This window comes from Callospermophilus lateralis, chromosome 6, assembly GCF_048772815.1.
Source record: "Callospermophilus lateralis isolate mCalLat2 chromosome 6, mCalLat2.hap1, whole genome shotgun sequence".
In the NCBI taxonomy this organism is placed as follows: Eukaryota; Metazoa; Chordata; class Mammalia; order Rodentia; family Sciuridae; genus Callospermophilus; species Callospermophilus lateralis.
The window spans coordinates 153425321-153451982 of record NC_135310.1 but is presented as its reverse complement, the minus strand read 5'-3'; the positions used below and the strand labels follow the sequence as shown (position 1 = coordinate 153451982).

The 26662-nt window shown below is 42.7% G+C and overlaps 1 protein-coding gene across 1 annotated transcript in view; it reads right to left on the bottom strand.

The window, feature by feature from the left end:
• Cap2 (cyclase associated actin cytoskeleton regulatory protein 2) overlaps positions 1 to 26662 on the bottom strand; it is a 129117-nt gene that overhangs the window by 8234 nt on the left and 94221 nt on the right. The window contains exons 7-11 of the mRNA XM_076859239.1: positions 25007 to 25112; positions 5641 to 5830; positions 3415 to 3587; positions 2213 to 2336; positions 2048 to 2130 (exon numbers count right to left, since the gene is read on the bottom strand). Of these exons, the coding sequence (XP_076715354.1) occupies positions 2048 to 2130; positions 2213 to 2336; positions 3415 to 3587; positions 5641 to 5830; positions 25007 to 25112 (676 nt within the window). The remainder of the gene's footprint in view (positions 1 to 2047; positions 2131 to 2212; positions 2337 to 3414; positions 3588 to 5640; positions 5831 to 25006; positions 25113 to 26662) is intronic.

Below are 26662 nucleotides of genomic sequence, written 5' to 3'. Positions count from 1 at the left end.
AATTCAGTATATATTCTTTTCCCAAATAGATAATCAATTGTTCTAAACACACACTTCTATTAATGTATCTATCTATATCAGGGCTTGCCAGGCTGTTTGTGAGTCTTTTTCTATACTTCCCACACTATAACGTTTTCAACGACTCAATATCTGGTATGCAAGTCCATTCAGCTTGTTCATCTGCTTTCAAATCATTTTAGCTATTCTTGTCCACTAGTTTTCCAAATGAATTTTAAGGCCATTTTTCATCATAAATCCTGTTGAGATGTTTGAGCTGAGTTTCACTGAACTTATGGGTTAAATAAATGGAGACCACTGATACTGACGTCTTTCTGTCCATTTATTTACATCTCTTTTGTGTTCTTTATGAATACCTTCCATTTTGGTTGTTATTTTTTCCCTAAGTACTCTACAGTTTGGTTGTGATTTTAAATATTATTTTGTATTACATTTTCTAAGACTTGTTTGTAGTATAAAGACAGGTTGTTGATTTTTGCATGCTGATGTTGTATCCAACCATCTTGCTGAATGTTTCTTCAGTTTCTGTGTTTGTTAACTCTCTTGGATTTTATGTAAAGGCATCATATTTTTAAAAATATTTTTTCTTAGTTGTCATTGGGACTTTATTTATTTATACGTGATGCTGAGAATTGAACCTAGTGCCTCAAACATGCTAGGCAAGAGCTCTACCACTGAGCTACAACCCCAGCCCAAGGCAATCATTTTGTTGGCAAATAAGGACATCTTTGTTCTTCCTTTTCCAGTTTTATATCCCTCAATTATTTTTCTCATCTTATTGCACAGATTGTACCTTTAATATGTTACTAGAAGCGATGATGGAAGGAATTTTCTTATTTTTTTCTGACTTTAATGGCAATTCTAAAGTTTTAAATGAAGTATGAGTTTTGCTGTAGCATTTTTCAAGATACCCTTACTTTGCTGACAGAATGTAGTATAGCTTCTCTGACTTTTTCCTAATATTATCAGCTATAGCTCCAGAGCTGGCATTAGTGCTTAGGTGTCCTGATGCCCAGTCAGGATTATTTATATTTGACAGACACATGCAGAATTAACTTCTAAAATTACCATCAGTGAAATGTAAATGTGCACACAGGGGACTCTAATTAAAGGTTTCAGTGGTGACCAGCAACTTGGGAGGCTGAGGCAGGAGGATTGCAATTTTGAGGTGAGACCCTGGCTCAAAAGAAAACAAAAAGAGCTGGGGATGTGGCTCAATGTTAGAGCACCCCTGGTTTAATTCTCAGTGCTATTAAAAAAAAAAAAAAGAAAGAAAAAGAAAAAAGTCTCAGGAAAGCAAAAATATTTGTGCAGTCAAAATCTAATTTGAACAAACATTCTTGGGAAGTATCAGATGGTGAAGGATAATTAACAATAGGGAAAAGTGTAGCCAAAGACAGAAGTCACAGTTGGCCAAAGATGTGAGACACCCTCTAGATTTTGGTGTATTGTTAAATCCATTTGGTAAAGCAAAATTACTAAACGACTACAGGTTTTCTTCTATTTTTGAAAATTCAATTTCAATTTGACTTCCCAGGTGTTTTTCTGATTACCTCGCTAACTCTTAAGAAGAATTTTTCTTCTAAGACCACTTTTCCCAGTAGGGGTTGGGGAATAGTGCCATAATTTTCCCAGGGATGATGGTGCTACGCTGAGAAATCTGCTTAGTATTTTTACACACACAGTAATCGATCCATTCCAATCAGCACTCACCAAACATTTATTTATTAGACAACTACTGTGTGCAGGTCCTGTGCAAATCTCTGGAGCTGTAAAGATTAGTTAGTTGTCCTTGAAATAGACAGTAAACCAGTAGAGGGATGTGTTAGAGGCGGAGGAGGGGGAGTGAATGCTCAGAAGAAAGACAGGATGAGCCAGAAGAGGCAACGACAGAGCTATGTTTGGAAAGAACAGGAGCAGGAGTTTTCCAGGGGGACATGGAGGAGTGAGTGTCCCTCTCCCTCAGGCAGAGTGGGCAGTGCATGTGAGGCCACGGCCAGGGTGGAGCAGGGCTGGAAGGGCTGCTTACCTGGATCTGAATGTCCTTGGAGTTGATCACTTCCACGATCCCCACCACATTGTCAAACACCAGGCCAAACTTCTTACAGTTATCTAGAGGGGGAAAAGCCCACTAAATTCAGCATGCCTGAACACAACCTACCAGAGGAACCACAGAGCCGCCCCTTGGCCCTACCAATGGTAATGGAATTTATTTTCCCATTTATCTGGAGTGTCGATTTGTCACATTTGAAAACGTAAGCCACTTGTTTCAGTTCAGTCTCTGAAATCACGAGGTCATTCCTGTCCTCTTGATACTCCTAAAATTAAAACAGACACAAATATTAAGTACGAGGATATACAGATAAACGAGTCCACCGTGCACTGAAGTCACCATGCAGCTGGGATGATAGCTTTTCAGGGTGCTCTTTGTTTCAGATCCATGTCCTTCCAGGCACCGCCCAGGCCTTACCTTGTCATCGTAATGACGAAAATGGATGGAACTGCCTAGAAAGGGGTCAGTGTCAATGTGCAAGCATCGGGTACTGGCTCCCTGGTGAGTGGATGGGGCTGAAGCATGGGTGTGAGAGCTGTGGAGACACTGATGCCAAGGCCTTGATCCTGCAGCCAAATCCACTGTGCCACGTAGGAGATTGGCAGAGGGGCTGCTGAAGGGACACAACAGCGGTCCAGCTCCACTGTGTTTTCAGGCCGTGACAACCCAGGGATTTGGTCCTTATGCTTCTGGGATGCTCTCTGGAATGTAGAGGACGCTAGCTTTCCCCACTTTCAAAATGTCCTTGTCCTGCTCACAGCGCTAGCCCTGAAGGTGGGGGTGGCAGCGGTAGTGTACGGCTGTATCAAGGTCTCCATCAGGGGTACCAAGGGAACACTACGCAGATCAGAACGGGGCACCCCTTCCCCAGGCCACAAGCTAATGTGGTTTCTCACTCCTTGGTTGGAAGCTCATGGAAATGAGTAGTCAAATTCACAAAGACAGAAAGGAGAAGGTGGTCACCAGGGGCTGCGGGCAGGAGGCTAGGGGAGCATCATATACTGGGCTCAGGGCTTTAGTTCTGCAAGATGCAGAGAGTTCCACAAAGTTCCATGGTTGGATGGTGGTAACGGTGTACAACAACGTCATTGCCCTTAATAATGCCACTGAAATATACCCTTAAAATGGTTCATGAGTAAATTTTATGTTATGTGTATGTTACCACAATTAAAAACAACTTTAAAAATGTTGAAGAAAATAATGCATGAGAGTCAGAAAAAATTTATGGAAGCATTTGGAAATGCACAGTGCCTCCTCCAGCCAGTGTCCTTTCTCAAGACCCAGGAAAATGGATGGTGCATTCATCAGTGTGTGAAGAACACAGGTCAAAGGTCTTCACTCACCACCCTCCACTTCTTTCCTTCCAATTCGAACACTGGAGCATGTTTCTGGGGAGAAGAGGATTTGGGAGACGTGGGACTTGGAGTGTGGGATTTGGTTGGAGATCGCACTTGTCCTTGGGCCCGCAGGCTGGGATTCTTGTATGTCTTCTGGTCGTCTGTGACATGCCGGAGCCCTAGGAAAGCAACACACATGGGCACATTTCTTTATGACATATGCAAAAGGAAAGATGCTTGATGTAAACAAGCAGAACTTCTGGTGGTGCTATTTTTGTTACAGAGTAGTTCTAAGCATGTTAATGGTGTCTCTTGCTGCCTAGTTAAAAGTTGATGGAAATGAGCAGCCGAATTCAGAGAGACAGAGCAGAATGGAGGTTGGGGTGTGTGTGTGTGTGTGTGTGTGTGTGTGTGTGTGTGTGTAGTGGGGGAGGGGAACAGGGATCCTGTGTAAGTTTATACTGATAGAAGCACCATGGGCACTTTTTAACTTGAGGCCCTCCGTCTTTAGGATGGTAGAAATTCTGCAACAGACAAAACAAAACAAAACAAAACCAGAACAACAACAACAACAACAAAACAACAAAAACCCAACTCCCATATCATTACTACATTACCACAAAAAATCTCATGGTTTGTTTCTTTTCTCATGGCTAAATCACCCACAAGAACGGGCCTAAAAAGTCAGGCATTCGGATGAGTGTGTATCAGAGTATAGAATCAACTTCTATACCCTGTTGATTCAGAGTACAGAATGCCTTTATGGTTTAGAATGCAAGCGCTTTTGACCCTGATATATCTTAACTGTTGTATTTTTAAAAATTAACCATCACTATGAGGACAAAAGTAGTTCGGTGATAGAGCTCCTCAGCAAGCCAGGACACCGTGTCAGGACAGAGGTACTGCCGTTGGCCATTTTCATTTCACTTGACCTTGATGCTTGGGTTTTAGAGGATGCTGCTGGAGCACCAGGGGCTGCAGGGGTGAAGTAGTGCAGTGGTTGACTGAGAACCCAGAGTCTCTGAGTTCTTCCTGCTCCACTGAGACCGTCTGCCTAGACTTGAAGAGTGTAGGCGCCCTCCCAGCTATGGCACTCTCCCCCTTTGTATTGGGGGTGGGAGGGGAAGTTCTGCATTGCTGGCCTTGGGGTTTATGGTTTGAATCTAGAATGTGCCCCCCAAAGCCCATGTGTTGAGATCTCTAGAGATGAAAATTAATCCGAATATTTATGAATATCAATACATATATAGCATACAGGGACATAAATATGACCATGTGCATGTACAGGTACATGAATATGGATGTGTATGTGTACATGAAAATGAACATGTACACATACACATGCATGAATATGCAAATATATATGGATATGAGTACCAATAAGAACATGTACATAAATATGAATATGAAGGTGTCATGTACATAATTATGAACATGTGTATGATTACATATGAGAATATGAATGTGTGCATGAGTATGAATACATGTACATGAATATGAAAGTGTATATGGGCATGAATAAGAATGTGTTCATTTACGTGTGCATGAAATTGAATATGTGTATGAATATGCATATGTGTATAAATATGCATATGTATATGAATATGCATATGTACATGTACCTTAAAAAGTACATGAATAAGAACGTGAATGTCCACACATATATGTGCATAAATATGACTGCGAATGTGTGCATGAACATGTAAATGAATGTGTGCATGAACATGAATATAAACATATCCTCCATCTGATGAGATCCCACTCCAAATGCAGCAAGTTTTGGAGGTGGGACTTTTAGGTAATGACTGGGGCTCTGACCTCATCAGCTGATTAATCCATTTGCTGGATTAATCTACTGAGAGCTCTTTAGACTACTGGGTGGAAACTGTAGGCAGATGGGGCATAGGTGGGGGGGGTGGGGCGCCTGGGGCCTGGCCTTGGACTACATCTGACCTTGTCCCTTCCTCTCCCTCTCTGCCTCTGTGCTTACTGACTGCCTGGAGGTGAGCGGCCTTCCGTTGCCCTTCTGACGCAAAGTTCTGCCTCATCTTGGCCCAAGGAATAGAGGTATCCAACAAATGAACTGAACCTGTGAAACTCTGAGTTGAAATAAACTTTTCTAAGTTGTTCTAGTCAGGCATTTGGGTCACAGTGACAAAAAGCGGACTGACACAGGATGGTGTTCCTGGAGGCAAAGGGAAAGCAACACACTTTGGGGTCTCATGTGCTCACCTTTGGTGATGGCTTCTCCCTGGTTAAGCTGGGCAAACAAAGCCGAACGAGAAGGAGAGGACTCCTCTTTTCTGCCTTCGTTCTCAAAAAGCGGAGGTGGTCCTGGGGGAGGCGGTGGAGGAGGAGGTGGCGGGAGGCCAGGCCCAGAAGAGAGGACAGAAAATGCCGATGCCGTGGTCGCTACAGGACCCTGTGGAAGGCAGAGGAGGGGGTTGCCCTGAGCCTGGGGCCTGCTGGGGTGTGGCCAGAATTCCCCAGAACCTGCTGCCAGAGAGGGAGTGGGGCTGAGGACCCCCAGGGGCCCCCCAGGGGCCCCCCAGGCATACGGGTGCTGCGTGGGTCTGTTCAGGATCCTGGATGGAGGCAGGGCCTGCCTGGGGACATGACTTGTCAGTAGAATCTGCATGTCCAGGAGCCCACTGCCAACTCAGGCAAACAAGGCCACATTCATAAGTTCACATCCAATGCTCAGGAAAGGAAAAGAACTGGACCTTGGCCAATTCAGAATCCTAAGGGGAAAAGTGGTCCAGCTGATAAAATTAGCTTTACGGGGACACTGGAAACTGCAACCACCCAGGACAGAGAGGACAAGAAGGAGGGAAGGCGAAAATAACCCAGGGTTCCTAATGTTTTTGAACTTTTCTTCTCCCCAGTATTAGGGATGGAACTCAGGGGCGGTTATCCACAGAGGCACATCCCCAGCCCTTTTTATTTTTTTGTTTTGAGACAGGGTCTCACCAAGTTGCTTAGGACCTCATCAAATTGCTGAGATTGGCTTTGAACTTTCGCTCCTTCTGCCTCAGCTTTCTGAGCCACTGGGATTACAGACATGCACCACTGCACCTGGCTGTTTTTTTTAACTTTTTTGAGCAGCTCAAGAGAGAAATACTGAAAATCTTTGGAAATCTTTTTCCACATATACATGCTTCAAATTGACCCCCAAAGACCATATGTGACCTGTCAGACCTGCGAATCATCTCAGGTGATGACCTAAAGACTAGCAAAGGGCTCATGGCAGGCAGACCAATAAGAGACCAATGGAAACCAGAGCCTTCCCGAGAAAGGACTGGGCTCATTTTCATCTTCTTTGCTATGTGAAGTGCAACCTTGGTTTCCAATATGGAGGTCCAACGAGGGCAAATGGCAGTCAAGGATGATAGAAAAGGTATCCCAGACATCCAAAGATATCCCAGAAAACCAAAGGCTGAATGTTCTCTCTGATGTGCAGAAGCTGATCCGAAATAAGGGTAGGGATTAGGAAAAAAAAGAAGATCAGGGGAGTAGACAAAGGGGAATGAAAGGAATGAAGAGGGACGGGATAAGGAAAGAAAGTGGAAGGAATCTGACCAAACTTTCCTAGGTACATATATACCACAATGAATATCACCACCATACACATCCACAAGACACTAATTTTGAAAAAAAAATAACTATAAGTAATAACAGAAAGATCAGCAGACGAGAGGGAAGGGAGCAGCGGGAGGGAGGAGGGAAGGGAAGAGGGAACTACTGGAGACTGAATTAGAATAAATTATATTCCACGCTTTTATAATTATGTCAAAAGGAATCATATTGTCATGTATAAAAAGAACCAATAAAACTATATAAACTACATATAAACATTTATATATATATATATATATATATATATATATATATATATATATATATATATCTACACACACACACACACACACACACACATATTTTGTTGTTTTATTTTTAAACCCTGAAGTAGAACTGTTTATCTATGATAAGAACTCATAAGCCAATTCAACTTTAAGAAATCAGGATACTTGGGCTGAGGCTGTGGCCCAGCGGTAGAGCACTTGCCTAGCATGTGTAAGGCACTGGGTTTGATCCTCAGCATCACATAAAAAAATAAATACATAAAATAAAGGTGAGAAAGAAATTTAAAAAAAAAAATCAGGAATCTTAAAATATTGGGAATGATGGAAGTGTGGCCCAGATTCATAGACTTTTAATACACAATATAATAGGTAAAATATTACATAAGGGCTAATAAACATTAACGAACACAGAACATCCCTTCTTTCACAAACAGTTCAGTATTACCAGGTGCCAAAATTAGTTAGTTTTTTCCTATAATAGTTTTCGAAAACAAGCTCTTTTCATGGTACTTATAAAATCTCTATTCAATGTAGAATTGCTCTGAAAAGATCCATCTCTTATTCAGAAAGGGTGTTTTTAAAACCCAGCAGGCCGGAAGTCTCGTCTCTTGAAGATGTCATCCGCAATAAGTTTTTGTTTCTAGGGAAGCAGCCCAACTCCATCAGGATTCTGGGGTCAAGTAGAAAATGATTTCAAGTTCTTGAGACCAACCAATTTTTCCCCAGCATCTACACAATTTTCTATCATGTCACTGGGGTGCAATTTGAGAATCTGCTTTGAATCATAAACAGCATATAATACAAGCTTTATGCATCAAATGACATTCCAGTCCTCAGTTACAGACATGAGAAACCACTTCTGCTCATAAGCCTGTAATAATTCATATAGCCCGTGGAGGGAACAGATCCCCATGTCCCCCCCTGCAACTCTGCAGCTTTACTGATCTCCTATTTTGTGGACAGGGGACATGATACTGGCTCCTAAATTTTAGAATGATTTAGATGGTTCTTTGGCTCTCAGAATTGAACTTCTCTCCACAAGCCAGTAAAAGACTTGGAAACTGATAAACCACGTAGTCAGCTTTTTGGAATTTTGTTGCTTTTTATGTGATTGACCCAGGACAGCAGACAGATGATTTACTGTGACAGATGTTGAAAACAAAAGTCAAAGAAATCGGGGCCCTGGGACCTGTTGGAACTCCGCATCACAGCATACGACACAGGAGCCTTCTGCATGCTCTCAGGAATCCCGGCCACACCAAGTAGCAGCCACACCAACTGGAATCCCAGCCTGACCCTGAATCTCAAGGCATCCTAATGAGAAAAAGGGGCAATCAATGGTCCAGGAAGGGATGGCCTGAGAATTATGGGAAGTCTAATATGTACTAAGCACTGATCATTTTCATTTATTTAGTGAATATTTAATGCTTAGTAATAACAGTCTTTATGCGAGGGGTTCTGAAGCTTGTCTGAACATTAGAAGCATCTGGGATCTTTTGACATCCTCCAAGCCCAGGCCACTGTGCACAGACACTCTCTGGGGAATGGGGTTGGGTAGCACCTGTCCTCTGAAGCTCCCTCAGTGATTCCAAAGCACAACTTCAGGACAACTGCTCTGTCCTATGTGCTGAGATTAACCTTAATCACCACATTCTTACCAGGACTATTGAAATCCTTCAAACATAAAGCAGAGAATCAGAAAGGCTGTTGAAATTCCATAGTAAAGCCACCAGCTCATGGCAGAGACATAATTCATGAATGCATCGGCTTGATTCCAAAGCCTTCTGAGAAATCCTTTATGCTGTATTTAGATTTTGAAAAAGTCACTAGTCAATGGGCTGGGATTGTGGCTCAGTGGCAGAGCCCTTACGTCTCAAGTATGAGGCACTGGGTTTGATCCTCAGCACCACATCTACACAAATAAATAAATAAAATAAAGGTATTGTGTCCATCTACAACTAAAACAAATTTTAAAAAAGTCACTAGTCAAATGAAACACCAGAGGTATGCATTGCCTTGACATGGATGTAGAGTTGCATACAAGTTGGGCTTCTGATTAGAGGATTGGGGTGCTGGAGGTGGCATATGAAGCTCCGCTTAGTTTTTATATCCACCCTTACTCTGTTGCTCTAACATCTTAGCAGCTGATCAAGCTCCTACAGCTGACTCTGGAACCAGACTCCAACATATAAGGCCATAAGATCCCTTGGGTGGACATAAGTCAGGCTTGATGTTGGTCTTGCTGTGACTTGGTGCCCTGGTTCTCACCGTAATTTATGTTTCCTAAATATCCACTGGTTCCAGTAGTGCTGGCTAACTGGTGCTCACATTGCTCCAGCATGGGGTCTTGCTCTCCTCCTGGGGACTGGAAATTGAAGGGCACCATCCTTAGCCGTGACATACCTGGTTGTCTAGACTGGATGGGGATGAGTGCCTCAGGTCAGGGCCTGGAGGATCAATCTCCACTGAGGGATCCGCAGCTTCTTGTTCACATTGGGCCAAAGAGAACGGAACTCAAGGAGAGAGGGCAGAGTTTGTATCTTTGAATTGGAGTCAGGACTATCTAGAGACGCAGGAGGATAATCCCTGGTGGGCAAACCTTAGGAGTGTCACTGAGCCAACAGCACCTGCCCCAGGGGCCTGAGAGGATGACCCTTGACAGGGTTCCTTCCCTGCTGGGCACCATGGAGGTCCTGAGAAACTGCGTTCATTTCTTTTTAAAAAAACCTTTTCTTATTTTTAAAATTGTGATTGGTTCTTTTTAGTTATACATGACAGTAGAATCTATCTTGATATAATTATACAAGCATGGGATATATCTTATTCTAATTAGGACCCTATTCTTGTGGATGTACACGATGGTGGGATTCACCGTGGTATTTTCATAAATGTACATAGGAAAATTATGTCAGATTCATTCCATTGTCTTTCCTTTTCCTGCCCAATCCCTTCCCTTCATTACCCTTTGTCTGATCTACTGAACTTCTAATCCCTCCAGCTCCCTTATTGTGGGTTAGCTTCTACCTACTACTGAAAACATTTGACCCTTGGTTTTTGGGGATTGGCTTATTTCATTTAGCACAATAGTCTCCAGATCCATCCATTGGCAAATGTCATAAAGTCATTCTTTTTTTTAATAGATGAAAAATATTCCATTGAGTATATATGCCACATTTTCTTTACCCATCTATCTGTTGAAGGGCACCTACACTGGTTCCATAGTTTAGTTATTGTGGATTGAGCTGCTATAAACACTTATGTGGCACATCGCTATAGTATGCTGATTTAAAATCCTTAGCACAGTATTGGGACAGCTGGGTCATATGGTGATTCCATTCTTAGTTTTTTGAGGAATCTCCACACTGCTTTCCAGAGTGGTTGCACCAATTTGCTTGCATTCGTTTCTTGAATGGAGGCTACAGGTCAGATCTGCACATGTAGAATAAACAAGGGTTTTTAATGAGACAACTTGTTTAATTGCAAATTATTTGAATATTTCTTGTCCTTCTCAAAGAAGGCTTTCCTTAACTCTTTTTTTTTTTTTTTTTACAAGATGTCTTACTCTAACAATTACTTTCATTTTATAGCCGCAGTATAAAAGCTTACATTTTAGTGCTTGGAACCTAGGATAATGACTTGCACAAGGTCAAGGTCACAGAGCTGGGAAAGCCAGGCTGAGAGCTGAATGGAGTATCCTGCTGTAGGAACTCAGGGAGAGAGACTTAACTCTGCTGAAGCAGCAATGACCTGCACACAAATGCTTTTTTAAAAAACTTCTTTATAATGTTGATAAAATGAGTCTTTTAAGTATCTTAGAGACATAGATTGGGGACAATTGAAAAAGACATTCTATTAAAGTCATGTGACAATGGCTTACAAGTTAAAAAGAAAAAAGGAAAAAGAAAAGTAGCACACTTAGGATTTTAAATGGCCATATTCACAGTGCAAAAGTTCACTTATGTTGCAAGAACACAGCACAAAACGTAAAAATGCTGCTTTTAAGGTCTATTAAGACTAATTTTGAGAGCAGATGTTTGATTATATACTTTTTTTTTTCTGGTACAAAGACTTTTTAAAAAGTTAATGTACTGCAAATCCCCTTCTCTAAATTAATTTCATTGTCCTGGGAACAGCTGCTTCTTCTGTTTTTAAATATATGAACTGTAAAATAATGAAGCCATTGTAAGCAGCACACATGGAAAGTTGATAATTTTTGGTGACATATACTATATATAATACAGTTGTACACTGACGTGCACTGTAATTTGTTTTCATTACAAGCTACTTCTTGAAATAATTACTAATCATTTTATTACTTTAGAATTTAGATTTTATTATGAAGGAAAAATTGCTTCTGGTTTGTAAGTGGAGTCTCCATATCGCTTTGCTGGTGGCAACTGTATATATAATTAACAATCCACTTTTATTCCCTTCTCCCCAGCATAAACACTTGTCTTAATTATCCAGTTAATTCAGGTGCAGTCTACATTTGGATTTAATCAAGCTATAAAAATCGTTCCAACTATCCCTTCTGTTGAGTTTATGGAAAGTAAGACCAAAAGGGCACTTTTCAGGGGGTCCGAGGCCAGAGGAGGGGCTGCTGTGGTACAGGCCTAAACTGTACCTCGGAGGGCTTTGTAGAGCTCTTTATCCTGCAAGAAGAGACCGAGGGGACTTAAGCAGGGGGAGAAACATATATATAAATGACATTCACCACTGACTTTAAGAATAGGCCAGGCCAGGTGCAGTGGTGCATGCCTATAGTCGCAGTAGCTCAGGAGGCTGAGGCAAGAGAATCTCAAGTTTAAATCCAGCCTCAGCAAAAGTGAGGCACTAAGCAACTCAGTAAGACTCTGACTCTAAATAAAATACAAAATAAGGCTGGGATGTGTGGCTCAGTGGTTGAGTGCCCCTGAGTTCAATACCAGTAGTGCCTCCCTCTCCCCCCAAAAAACAAGAATCGGCCAGGCCATCAATGTCTTGATTGGTATTTTTACAAAATTTTAAAAAGCAAGACCAATGAAATAAAAGTATCATGGAATAATTTTATGAAACAGGTGGACTATGTTGCCCACGAGCCTTTGCTAGGATCTTTTCTATGAAAATAGCCCAGTGATGATGATATTTTGAGGTACCTGTCCTTAAGTATTTGTGAAAATCGTAGATAAAGCCACAGAAATCAAACAGCTGACATGCAGTGGTGTCTGTGGGTCCCTCCCACCCTGTCACCTGTCCCTCTGGGACACACACTCAGCTCCCTCCAGTTTCTGGGTCAGATTCTCTCCTTGTCCACTGCTGAACCATCTGGGCTCAACAGTCACCTCTCTTACCATTAATGATCTCCAGGTGACAGTGACAAGTGACCAGTCATAAAAAGTTTAAAAGTCATAAGGCCCTTTCAATCACAAATACACTTACATCTTCACACTCTAACCACAGGAGCTCACTATGTTTTACAACAACTTTTTTTTTTTTTAGTTGTCAATGGACTTTTATTTTATTTATATGCAGTGCTGAGAATCAAACCCAGCACCTCACACATGCAAGGCATGCGCTCTACCACTGAGTCACAACCCCAGCCCTACGATAATGTTTTAACAAAATGCCATTAATTAATTTTTTCAAAGGCAAAGAATCCCAAATGACCCGGTACAATGTAACACAGAAATCAACAGGGTGTGAACCTCTCAGGCTCCAAAAGGAGCAAGTGATGCACAGAAAGAACCATCAGTTTCAGAAACATGGCAACGACTTTAAACACATAAATCAGAAGCCTAACAGCAAAATAAGTAAATAAATAAATGGATAAATTAAAATTCACAGATTCACAATTTGGGGCTCATGTTTTAGATATCAAAACTAATTTCTTTCTATTTTCTGCAAGATGTACCTTGGTCTATAACTTAGCCCAACGGACACATTTCCAAAGGTGTCAACCTCTATAAGAACCTGCAGATTTTACATTCATATCTATATTGCATTGCGCTTTCAATGGCAAGATCACCGTAATCAAGAAAGACGACTGTGCAGAAACTGACAGATGATCATCCTGAACAACTGTCAGCCAAAGTGAATGGAGGACTTTAAGTCTCTATTTTTCTTATTTGCATCACTTTTTAGAATTTTGAGACTTTTTCCTCTTCTGCCAATGAAAACAAAATTCCTGGGAACATTTCCAAGAAAACAGGACTGCTAATAACGCCATAATGAAGTCCTGTGCTACGCTTCAACAGTATGTTTATTAATAATTTTAAGAATGTCAATTTGGGGACCATTTCCCACTTCATCTATGGAAAGGGAACATGGTGGAATTGCAGGTTCCCATAGAAACGCCAATGGCATTTTATATGTAATCAACATAAAAAGCTGGCCCCACCACGACTAAGGTCACGTGGGCCTGTTACCTTCAGTTTGCTTCCAGGCAAAGCTCCAGATGCCCTTCCCCCGAGATGGAAAAGCAAAGTTCATTAAAAACCCAAATCTCAGGGTTTCAGTGATGATTTCTAAGCGTTTCCCTCTTCCCCGTCCCTCCCACCTTCCTGTGGTCTCTGAATGTGGCTCCTTTGATGAGGTGGAAGGACCAGGTTTGACAGTAGATGAGAAAATGAAAAGAAAGAAGAAATAAATTCACTCCAGAGAAGTAACAGCCTGGGAAGGGCAAACAGCCCACGTTAGCGTCTCAGCCACTGACTTAGTGTCTCTATGCTTGTTGACCAGTTGATCTATACAGATGTGTCCTTTCCAAAAATGTAGGTGGTGACTTCTGTAAGTAGAAACTTACATGTTTTTAGTTGCAGTTGGACACAATACCTTTCTTTATTGTATTTATTTATCTTTAAGTGGTGCTGAGGATGGAACCCAGTGCCTCCTACATGCGAGACGCATCTCTACCACTGAGCCCCAACCCCAGCCCCAAAGTAGAAATTTTCCATTAGCTCAAGTCATTAGCTCAAGTGATCCAGATGTTCCGTGAACATTGTCTTGATAAGTAGCCTTAATGATTAGTTTGGCCTTGCTTTGCTGCTGATATCTGGACCAAATCTGGAATTTCCAGATTGTCTTTCCCTCTTTTCTGTCAGCATTGGCAACTTGAAAATACAATTTCTCATGAAAAAAAAAAAAAAAAGATAAAATTAAATTTTCCATGGGAAAACTTTGCAGAGTTAAAGATAGCAGAGTTTCCCCATCAAAGAGACAAACTTCAGAGAGCCAACAGTTATATAAAGACTGAGAGTGACATGTGGCTTGAATTAGCTGGACAACTACTTCATTTGTATAGAAGAGTTTAAGTCTGAACACCCTGAATTCAAGTTTTTGTTTTTCTTTGGGTTTGAGGGTCATAAAGAAACTGTTGTACTTTTTCAAATTATCCATGGTTGGTAAATGGTTGGGGTGAAGGCAAAAGAAAAATAGTTGCTGTTGGAAAGATTATTTATATTAGGTTTCGTATTACATAATGTATCTTATTTACCCAAGAATTTTTTTTTTTAAATGAAAATAACCAATAAGAACCAAGTTCCTGAGCTTTATCAGTGAGGCACACTAAGTCAGAGCGACTGTTGACTCAACGTCAGTTCCAAAGTTCACAGGAAAAGGTCAGTTGGTGCTTAGACCTAGGCAAGGGACTGCGATGAGTTCCATTGGCATCAAAGGTAGACTCAATGAACTGTGGCCAGGGCTCGCCTCTGTGCTCTGTCTTACGAAGGTTTTGTTTTACCTTTAGAAGGTGGTCTGTCTTTCCTTCCTGTATTTTCTTAAGAAATCCTTTTTGCTTAATCTAATACCAGCTCCTGCTTCTTTTGTCAGTCCTCTCAAGATGGGAGGCAGCAGCGGCCAGGGGAAGGAACAGGGGAGGTGTCCTTGACCTGCAAGAGGATGCCCTGTCCATGCCACTGCTATCACTGAGTAGAAGTAAAGGCATGGTTTTTACCTGGTTCTTCAACAATGGACGTGGAGTAAACATTTTGCAAATTTCATTACCAAGAAATGCGATCACAAATGAATGCTTTTGATTCATCAAACATGTGTGGACGTCATCTGTTTCTAAGGCCCTGGGCCAGTCACTGCTGCAGATCTCAGGTTCAACTGGAAAAGGACCCTGAGCTCATGGCCTCAGAGGAGAGAGTTCTGTGGCCCCAGACACTTGGCTCTTGGTTTTCTAGTCTTCACTAAGACCTGGCTTGGTTTGGAAAGTTCTTCCCCAATTTACTATCTGGAAAACTCTCTGGTACCCTTCAAGCTCGACTCAAATGCTTCTTCTTTTTGTAGGTTTTACAAAGCTCTTCCCAGAGGCATTCCCTCTTTCTCTAGACAGGGCCCATCAGGACTCTCTGGGGACACTTCTCATTACATCGTCATCATTTGGCTGTGAATTAAGGTTTGGTCATCTTTGGAACCTGTGTCTCTTGTTAGTCTTTTTTTTGGTGCCAGGGATTGAACCCAGGGGTGCTTAACTACGGAGCCACATCCCCAGCCTTTTTTATATTTTATTTAGAGACAGGGTCTCATAAGTTGCTGAGGCTGACTTTAAACTTTTGATCCTCTTGCCTGTAATCTGTTGGGATTACAGGTGTGCGCCACCAGACCCAGCTTTGTTACACACCTTAATGCCACCAGTGACGGGCACAGTGCCCGAAACACAGTACTGCCTCCTAAATATTGACTGATGTGAATGAATTACTGCTTTATAAGAGAGAAAGTGCTCAAGGAAGTGCAAACTCTAAGAAGTGCTATGGAGCTTTGGAGGAGAGCATGGGTAACTCCGGCTTGGGGCAGGCATGGTGATAAGCACAGCTCAGAGCGGCTTCTAGAAAGAAGACTGATTTAAACAGAGCTGGAAGGGTGGTAAGATTCTACACCAGGAAGCCAGAGGAAGGGATGCCAGGAGCAGGGGAAGTGAGCGCCATCCTCACAAGAAATAAACGAAGCAGCTGTTAAGGATCCCATGTGATCTCAGAGCACTCAGCGCTGTCCTTCAGAATACCACCCCATGCTGCAGACATTCAAGGAAACCACTGCCCCTCGGCGACACAGTGAGGATGGCCTCCAGGCCTGTACAGAAACGTGCACACCAAACGTCACAAGTGCACCCCCGCTCTGCCCCTTTGGACTGAAAAGGGTATTGTTTGAATCCGTTCCTCTCCAAAGGAGTCCTTGATGAATTTGGGCCATTTAAAAAGATAAAACTTGTTGTTAAGGGAGGATGAGAATCTCCCACCCCTCAGTGTCCTGACGAGGATGGGCTGCAGCTTTCTCTGCCAGGGCTCTTTCTCCCTGGGGTGGGGTGGGGGGGTGAGATGCACAAAGTCTTGTAGCCCTGGCAGAGTCCCGGGAGGGCCAGTCTTCAGCTGTGGGGGATCTGGGGAGCAAAAGCCAAGGGATGGACCAGAGGCCTGGTGCATCTGTGATGAGGGAAAACCCAGATGCCCAGAGCCAAGTGCACTAGCTCCAGTGTGGACATGACTGAGTGTGTCCTCCAGGGGTACATGTGCTGGACGCCTGGCCCCCAGTGTGGCCATGTCGAGAGGAGGGGTTTAGAGAGAGGCAGTGAGGTCACTGGGGACACTAGGAGGGATTAATTAACGTAATCTTTTGGGGTGAGTGAGTTTCCACATGTATAGGTGTTGCACAAAGAGTGAGCCAGATCCCTGAATCCTCTGACTTCCTGTTACACCATGTAATCGCCCTCTTGTAGGCACTCTCTTCATGATGACATCTGCCATGCTGTAATGCAACCAAGGAGGCCCTCACCAGAGTTCAAACAGAGGGGGCTGCTGGATTTTGGACTTTTTGGTCTTCAGAACTGTGAGACCAATAAACTTCTTTGCTTTATAAAGCCCCTAGCCTCAGGTGTTTAATTATAGTAACAGACTGGATCAAAACACATCTTCAGCTCTGTTGTGGGGAGCATCACTCCCTGTCTATTTACACCACAACCTCCTGATAATCCTGGGAGTAGGTAAAGGAGACGATGGGCAAGAGGACATCCTCAGCTACACTGGACTTCAACATTATGAACACATCTTATTAAAATATTCTCAGGGTAATCGTTTAAATAAATTAGAAATGTGTATTAACTTCCTAGCCCTTAGGTCTAGAGAGTTTGAGTTCATAGTTATAAAACAAAACAAAACAAAAACTAGTCAATAAAATAACCTCAACTGTTAGATTAGGCAGTTTTAAAAGCTTCTCCTGTTTTGATTTATGGAGAGAGAGAGGCTTAAATACTCTAAAAATACTTACACACTCTTATCAACAAGCACTAAAACTCAAAGTTATTTATGTGATAATAGAAATAGTTCTAAGTATAAAACATTTAGAGTTTATAGCACTGCTAACCCTAAAGGATCGTTTATGAAATTCTAGTTATTTGACTGTTTTTGACCTATACATACTCTACTGAAGGTATAGCACAGATCAAAATAAAAATCCACAAATAATTCCAAAGCTTTTGAGCAAAAATTGGAGCTATAAATAATCATCCCTCAAATTAGACAATTGACCTGTAAATAATCAAGAGATCATTACATGAAAACTCGTTACTCCTTAATTCTATACAGCTGGATCTACCTGGAACTCTCCAGAAGGCCCTCTCTGAGGTCACTGCTAACAAGACAGTCGAGGACGATGACAGCCCTTTAGAATTTCCTCCTTCCCAGGTCACCAGGTGCGAATCAGTGGCCACACCACCTTTCCTTTAGCTTTGAGGCCACTGATTCTTCTAGTTCTACCTTCCCTCTTTCTTCCTTGTCTCTTGACAGGGTCGCCCCCACCTCTAAATGATGGGTGCCCAGGGTTTTATTCTCTCCCTTCATCTCTTTTTCTGCCTTCTTCTCTAGTTACCTGTCATCTCCAGGCAGATGATTCCCAGCGTGTAAATCTGGGGCCTCCCAAGTGGGTCCTAGACCTGCCCCTCCACCTCTGCCTCTGGATGGAGTCTCAGCTGCCCCCCAAGCACAACAGAGCACGGAGGTTTCTCTTCCTCCTCTACCAGCTGCTCCTTGTGAATTTCCCTATTTACCATAATTCTTCCAGAGCTCCAGGTGGGAAGTGTGTCCAGATTTGATATCTCCTCCCCATCCTTCCGAACTACCACCACCTGTGTCTCTGACTCTGTGGCTGCACCTTCTCCGTCATTGCTGTGGTCACACTTCAGGTCGTATGCTAATTACCTCCGCACGTGGCAGGGTCTCCAATCTCTTCCCCTTTCTATTTTACACAATTTCTAAACCATCCTTCACAGCAGGAAACTTTCTGCTTCAATACCCAGGAAACAACCTGCCGATGCACCTGGCTCAACTTCCGAGCATTCCAGGACTTCGTGGGCAGGCTTCAGCCCACCTTCCTGGCCTCATCACTTACCCTGCTCAGCTCTGCGAAGCCACCAGCCTTTCAGCTCCATCTCAGAGTTCTTTGTTCTTGCTCCACGTGACATGCCAAAAGCTCTGCCTGGAACTGCCCTTTCCTGTGCTGCGTGCCCAGGGAACTCCTATTCATCCTTCAATACCCAAACCAAGGGCCTATTTCTTCGTGGCCCTTCCTGCCCCCCAGGAGTCTAATGAGTAAAGTTCATTTTCCAGCATAACTTTTTGTTGTTGATATTTATTTACTTACTGCAAGACTTTTCAGAGGTGAAATAATTAGATGATGAGAAGTGTAACCCGATTGGTGGATTAATCCACAGATATGGGTTATGGGTAGGGCATGGCCGGTGGAGGTAGGTCATGGGGGCATGACTTTGGGGTATATATTTGGTCCCTGGTGGCCACATCCTGAGCTGCTTTCCTCCGACACATGCTGCTGCTCTGATGTTCTGCTTCACCTCGGGTCTGAGCAATGGAGTCGGCCAGCTGCGGGCTTGACCTCTGAAACTGTGAGCCAAAATAAACGTTCCCTCCTCTTTAAGTTGCTCTGGCCAGGTATTTTGGTCACAGTGACACAAAGATGACTAACACATGTACTGCAACAGAAAAATGCTGCTGATTAATAGCAGAAATTGTAAAATAAGGCCTGACATGTGCTTTGTACCTGGTAGGGAGCCAACTAATGGTTATTATGCAAATGAATTGCTAAATAAATTAGTAAAAATGAATAATCTCCCCATAACAGCTCCTTTGGCTCAACTGAGATATACAAGGGCTGTACCTTTCAAGCTGTACTCTATGTAAAAACCTCCCGGGCACCTTGTAAACTGGCAGGGTCCCATGCAGGAGGCCTGTGGTGGGGCTGAGATTCCGCGTGTCTAACAAGCGCCCAGACTGCGATTGGCCAAGAACCACCTGGTGGAGCGTGGGCGTATCTAGAACAGGCCAGCACTGTGCTTGTCTCTAACACTGCCGACCCTCTCCCTCCCTGCTGCACCGTTCCTGTGTTCTGCAGCTAGAACACAAGAGATGGGGTCGAGAATTGCATCCTGGTGTCACGTACCATCTTTGTATCCTCAGCACCCTGCCCACACTCAGTGCACAGCAGGAGTTTCAGCATGGCTGGCTTAGCTAGGTGGTCTCTTTCAGGCAGAACTCACGACCCTTTCCAGCCTCATACTATTATCTGTGCACTTTGGGGACTCCGTTGCTTAGCAACGTGGTGTGCACTGCAGAGCTTTGGTCCTTTCCCCTCGTGACTGTGGGGCTGACTGGGAGCTATGTGGCTGCTGCTTCCTGGCATCTCAAGGGAGGGTCCTAGAGCTTGCTGCTACCCAGGAAAAGATCCATGTTCAAAATGCCAAGTGTGGTTTCTACCATGCCTTCTGCCTTTGCACCATGATAGGGTTAAAAGATTGTAAGTCAGGCCATTGTAAGTCAAGGAATGGTTTGTAATTGGTTACCCAAAGCTCCATAAAGGGGTGGAAAGTACATTTAACACAGCTGTGGTCAAGAACAATGGTGAGAGCCACTCTGCAGGCAGATCAGAAGAGGACAGCGGTGGACTTTGTGAACCAGACAAAGGACACCCCACTGGGGCTTTGCCCATTCACATTGGTTAACAAACCCAAGGCAGGGGTTCAGCACAAGGGCCAAATGAAAACTCTGATATAAAGGGCAAGAGTTTTCTCTTGTAAATAGCAAGAGGGAGCCAGAGAGACCAGACAACTTGAAAACTTACCAGATATACATATTTCATGACACGCTACCGAGTCTACATTATTTATAAGAAGTCAGGATACCCTCTGGCTGAGTTTTAATTTGATCAAAAGCAAACTGTTTATCTTTCGCTTTGTTAATGGACATTTAGCCATTTACATTGAGAAATAAGCTGAAAGAATACCTGGAAGAAAAGAAATGATCTCGTGTCTTGCTTTGGGAAATTTATTATTATTATTATTTTGACTATTATTTTAAGCAGCCTAATAATTTGCATTTTCCTGGATATTAAGTCAGGGCAGATGACAATTAGCATACATAAAAATTAACATATTTTTAAAACTCACATTTCTAACCCTAAGCACTATATCACTATATAAGACTTTGCATACATTCATCTATGTGTAGTGTTATTCTATTCTACAGATAATTACACCCTAATTGTTCCTAAAGTTAAAGTAATTCAGACATACATGAAAAGACAGACATACGTCGACAAGTTTAACACCAGAAAAGTTAATAAAATAATCACAATTATCCTATCTGTGGAATTCTTTTCATGTCCCTTTTTCTGGTTCAATTCACGAAGAACAGACAGGTTTGAATACCAACCAGACAATTCATCAAAAAAAAAAAAAAAATCAATTGTTTTGGTAATTGTGAAGACTAGGCCTTCATCTTTCATCGTTAGTCATCTGACTTGAAAGTACTGCCAATGAGTATTACAAATCTGACCCAATTTGGGTGATAAATACCAGCCTCTCTACTGGGTTTCTGCCCAAAGATTGATCTCTTCAATAAAATGTATTTGAACCTTTGCACTAAAGAAATGGCTTCCATTGGTATGAAAGGGAAAGAATGAAGAGCCTGGGTCATTTCGGGTGGAGGGTCCTTCCGGTTCACAGTTGGCCTCAGGTTGAAGAAAAGCCCACAGAAATGAGTAGATTCCATTTACCACCGCAGATGCGTTCAGAAATTCCAGAAGGATTACCGCACAGCTGCTCCCGTCCCCAACACCTCCACCCAACCCCAGCACACTGTGCACCCACACGGCCTCTCCAATCATTGTCCCCCAGCTTCACATTTCACTGTGACAAGTGACAGGAGCAGCCGTTGCCTGGCACAGCTGCAGCCCGAAGGCAAAGGGTAGGAGGCGGAAGAGGCAAGCTCCGTCCCAGAGGCCCACCCAGGCCAGGCGAGGGGGCTTAGAGCCAGGCTCTCTGGGAGACCCTCACGCAGCAAGCTGGCGGTCACGAAAACTGCACGGAGTATGGATCTCAAACCCCAACTTGAAAACAGAAGAAAGCAATGGCTCAAAATTCTTGAGATGTTAAGTCATGGAAGGTTCTCTGTGGTACGTCCAGGAGTGTGGCAAGGGCTGCATCCACGAGAGGCCAAACCTGTTTCTACAGCCCTCCAAGTCCCGCGGTGTCTGGGAACACTACGTCTTTCTACCTTCTTTCCTAATCCATATCATTTTCTAAACAGAGTTTTTACATAGTCATGATCAGCAGACGAATAATTAAAAGAATCTAGTTTATTTTTTCTCCCCAAGCCCAGTTGACCAGACCGTTCAAACGGCTTTTTCCTCTTTGCAGGAAAGCTGTGGCTCAGGCTTTGTATTATCTTTCTTGTGCTGGTATGCTGATGGTAAACGGTAGGGGAGAAGAGATTATAGTTTGTTTTATGTTTAGAGTCTTTAAATTGTTTTTAGTAATTTGAAATAGAAATATAATTTTAAAAGTAAAAAGTATGATTTTTATGATATACTTTTTAGTAGCTTCCCTCCAAACCTTAGAAGAACACAACAATATCAGGGAATATGTTTCTGTTCAGGTCTTGAAGCAGGTCAAAAGATTTTGTACACATGGTACCAGGGATTGTACCCCAAGAACACTTAATCACTGAGCCGTATCCCCAGCTGTTTTTATTTTTTATTTTGAGACAAGATTTCACTAAGTGGCTTAGGGTCTTGTTAAGTTGCTGAGGCTGGCCTTAGACTTAAGATCCTCCTGCCTCAGCTACTTGCTGTTATTTCTGAACCAACGTTATTCATTGTAATCATTTCTTACTTTAAACATTGAACCAACACTTTATCATTCGCTCTTCTTTGCAAAAGTGAAGCAGGGCTGGTGGTGGGGCTAGGGGTAAGAGTGCCCGCTGAGCACACCCTGAGGCCCTGGGCTCAACCTCCAGCACCCAGGTTTGGGGGTAAGATGGGGGAAGAAGTGGAGTAGACGCTTCACTTCTATTTTTCTAAATAGAATTTTCCCATAACATATCATATGCTTAATAAACAACAGCTTTCATTGTTATAGTAATCCACAATGTGTGCTCTATGGATCACCTGCATTTTGCATAAATACGACATGTATGTTTTACAACACTTTTTCATTATATTTAAAATATACATATGACCCCTTGGTAGGTCATGAAATTGATTTAGTGAGTCTTAACCAGAATTTTATTTAAAAAGACATAAACATAAAAAGAAAATACCTGAATGCATCATACGCCATAAGAAAGAGGATTGTTTGGTGAAACTTGTTTTAGTATTATGCATGTAGGGTGTGTGTGTAAAATGTATTTCTTTCTATAATTTGTCTAAAAAAGTTTGAGAGTTACTGCTACGAGGCATTATTTCTTACAAAGATATTCTAGTATTCACTAGTTAATTCATTAGTTAAACTGTTCTAGTATTCACAAAGGAAAAAGCTACATTTACTTTGTGCTACAATTAATAATCAATGCTCTTCCTTTATATTCATAAACAAAATTACTCAGCTTTGTACACGGCATTAAAGGTATTCAAACCATTTAAAAATAATTTTCTATTCATTTTCCATGGGTACCATTAGAGAAGTAATAGACCAGCATTTACTAACATTATATTCCATAAATGGATTCTCATTTCTCTTCCATTTATCTACCATCAAATAATAACAGATCCCAGGTCTCTTGATTTTTCAGTCTACTATTTTCTAATGATGGGCTGTCTCCATAGCAAAGATATGACGACGCCCCTTCATGACATATTGATCTAACTAACACTATTTCATTTGAGTGGGATGAAAAGTCATCCCAACTAGTTGATGTGAACACCCATCCTCACACACACGCATCCTTTCTTATTAAAACCCTCCAGATGTTTATGAACTCTCTTCTCAAAAGTCATAGCGTTGTGGGCAGAATAAAAATAACTGGCCAGCTTAGTTAGTTTTGCATGGTGCATTTCAATACTATGGAGGAAAAAGACAAAGTGGAAAATAAAAAGAGACATCATCTCGAGGAGGCCATGTCATCGGTGCCTACCTGCTGGGGGACAAACGTAGCAATGCTAGACTCCTGGAAAATCACAAACTGCCCTCGCATTGGGGCTACTGTACTGACAGCAGCCACCAGAATGGAAGGGTAGGTGCTGGGGTACAGCTTCAGGAGAGGGAGATTTTCACCTCTGAATGGATTCACCTCGGCTGCTTCATTTTCTCAATACTTACTCTGGCGAGATCATCCACTACTGGAAGGGAAATTCCATTGGGAAACAAATGCAGAGACTCCAAAGGGCAAGGGAGATTCTAAGATACCCCTAACTCGTGATGTCATTCAAATCATTAGTTGAGCACTTACTGCATGCCAGGTACCATGTGAGGGGCTGAAATACAGATGAGTTTCCAGTCAAGTAAGAGAGTCCCGAAAGCACACAAAATTACAATTCTATGTGCTAAGAGCTCTGACTAAGGTATACTCAAGACACAAAGGAGGGATAGAAAGAGCCACCCTTCAGATGCGGAGCTGATGAAAGTCCATGAACTTTCTTAAGGAGGTGACCACGTTTGGGCTGCACTGTGGACGAGGGGCAGGGGTGCTTCCCCTGGGGAACTCAGGTTATTCAGCAGGATATAAGCTCAGGACATTGCAATTAAGGTCAAGGAACACGAGTTTGGCAAATTTGAAAACAATTCCATTTGGTCCAACCTAAGTGGGGCTTGTGCACAGATACTACAAGTAGCTACGGGTCGCTGGAGTGCTCAGTAAGGCCAGCATGACAGGAGATGCAAAGCCCCACAAGAGGCAGAGGCCAGGTCCAGGCCCCCTGTGGACATGAGAGCGGGGCGGACCCTGCCCGGGATTGCATCCTCCTGCTAGGCACCCTCAGAGGACCAGGATCACCCAGCTACGCATAAACATTGTTCAATACACTTAAACACATCAAAAGAGAAATCAAGAACATTTGAAAGATCATTCTACCGATCAGTTTACCTCTTTAAAATTATACCATTTTCAAAGCTTCCTGTTCCCTTCTGTTCTCATCAGTTTCTTAACACTCGCGCCATCTTGGTTCTCACATATGTCTGTGCTTGACTTTACCACCTGACATTAATGGCAAAGTGCCTTCCATGTAATCACCACGTGTTAACTTTAGTGGCTGTTGAGTGTCACCATAGACAACATCACATTTTCTTTCTGTAGTCACATGTTCCTGGATTTTCCTAATGATGCCCCCATCTTTCCCCACATGGTTTCTTTTGCACATTTTATTCTCTTTCCTTGGGGCGAAGTTTAGGGTCATCCTGGGTTAGTGGGCCATAGGGGACATGTTTCTATAAATAGTTTCATGCCTTGTGACTTGGGCGGAAGGGGCCTGGTACTCACTGTCGTGCTCCAGGTGAGGCCCGTGGTATGGTGCTCCTTGATGTAGGCTTGAAGCTCACTCCAGATGTTCAGGTAGGACTTCACCCAATCCACGTGCCGTAAGTCACTTTGTTACAAAAGAGAGTGGAAGAGAGCAGAGTTAGGATCTCAAATAAATTTAAAATAGATGGCAATGTGGTTATCCAGTAACCAGCAGCCACATGACCCAGAGCGACCCTCCCTCTACCCACAAGAGAACCAGAGGGGAAGGTGGCCCAGGACTCTCCTGAGGGAGGTGGACACACGGCCCAAGTCCTGAGCTCCAAACGTGAGTGGAAAGACCAGACAGGGGACCTGACCCAACAGGGCCAACACGGGCCACGTGTCCTCTGGCAGTCTCTGTCATCCCTAATGGAGGAGACTGTCGGGGGAGGTCACTACTTTCAGTATGGCTTCTGGTGCAGAACTAAGAACAACGTGCTCTCAGAAATGAGAACCGTACTTAAGAGAAAAAAAGTCACTTGGTTGATTTCTAATAATTCAGTTGAATTATTTGGTTAAAAGTATAACTGATTGGAGAACTTTAGTTATTATGACTGATAAGGAAGTCAGTATGTAAGAAAAATATTTCTTCACCATCAGGTCATACCCTGTATGTCTAAGGGGACATTCACTTACATGACCTTGATTTGATACTCTTGGCATCCCAAGTGAGGTGGGCGCAATCAGGGTTTTTATCTCTTACTTTATTGAACCGGGTGCTAGCAAAGTGCTTACCTTTTATGGCAGGATTAACATACAGGATTAAGAGAGCTGTTAGGAGCATGAAACTCACAGATAGATGAAGGTAATTATATTTCTTTTTGATAATTTTCATCATATATTTTTTCTTTTTGGTACTGGGGATTGAACCTAGGGGTTCTCTACCACTGAGCTACATTCCCAGCCCTTTTTATTTTGAGACAGGGTCTGGCTAAGTTGCTTAGAGTCTTGCTAAACTGGTGAGGCTGGCCTCAAACTTGTGATCATCCTGACTCAGTTTCCCTAGTTGCTGAAATTACAGGTGTGCGCCACCTCATCCAGCTTAATGTTCGTTTTCCCACTTGGCTTGAAGGGGTGGTAAGGGAGAAGATGATGATAGCTGAGCTAATGAGCATTTAATTATCCACTTGGGTCATTAATCTGAAGAGAATCACCAAAGGAAATGTCTGTTATTAAAGCTCCTGCCAATAATGACGTGTCTCTAGGCACACTTCATTTTGTTTTCCTTGAAACATTCCAAGTCCCACCAGCTTGTCTGGAGTCCCACTGTTTGAAGCATGCCACTCGGAAGAGCGTGGGGGGGACTCCTACCTTCTCATTCATCCTCAGGAGGGAACATATGAATGGAGTTTCTTTCTAAATTTCTCAATTAATTAAATATATATAAATCGATTATTATGTATTAATAATCAATTAACTGAGAAATTTAGCATCAATTGATATACATGTATATAACAAAATCTATTAAGAATCTCACTGTTGCTTTGTCTCGTGACACCTCTGAAGGTCATGTGCCTCTTATGAGTTTCCTCACCCACAGGTTTTGTGAGGGTCTTGGTACAGTGCCTTGCAAATGTGAAGCAGTCTGCACACAGCTGTTATTAGAGCACAAAACCACTTTAATATAGTGTACAC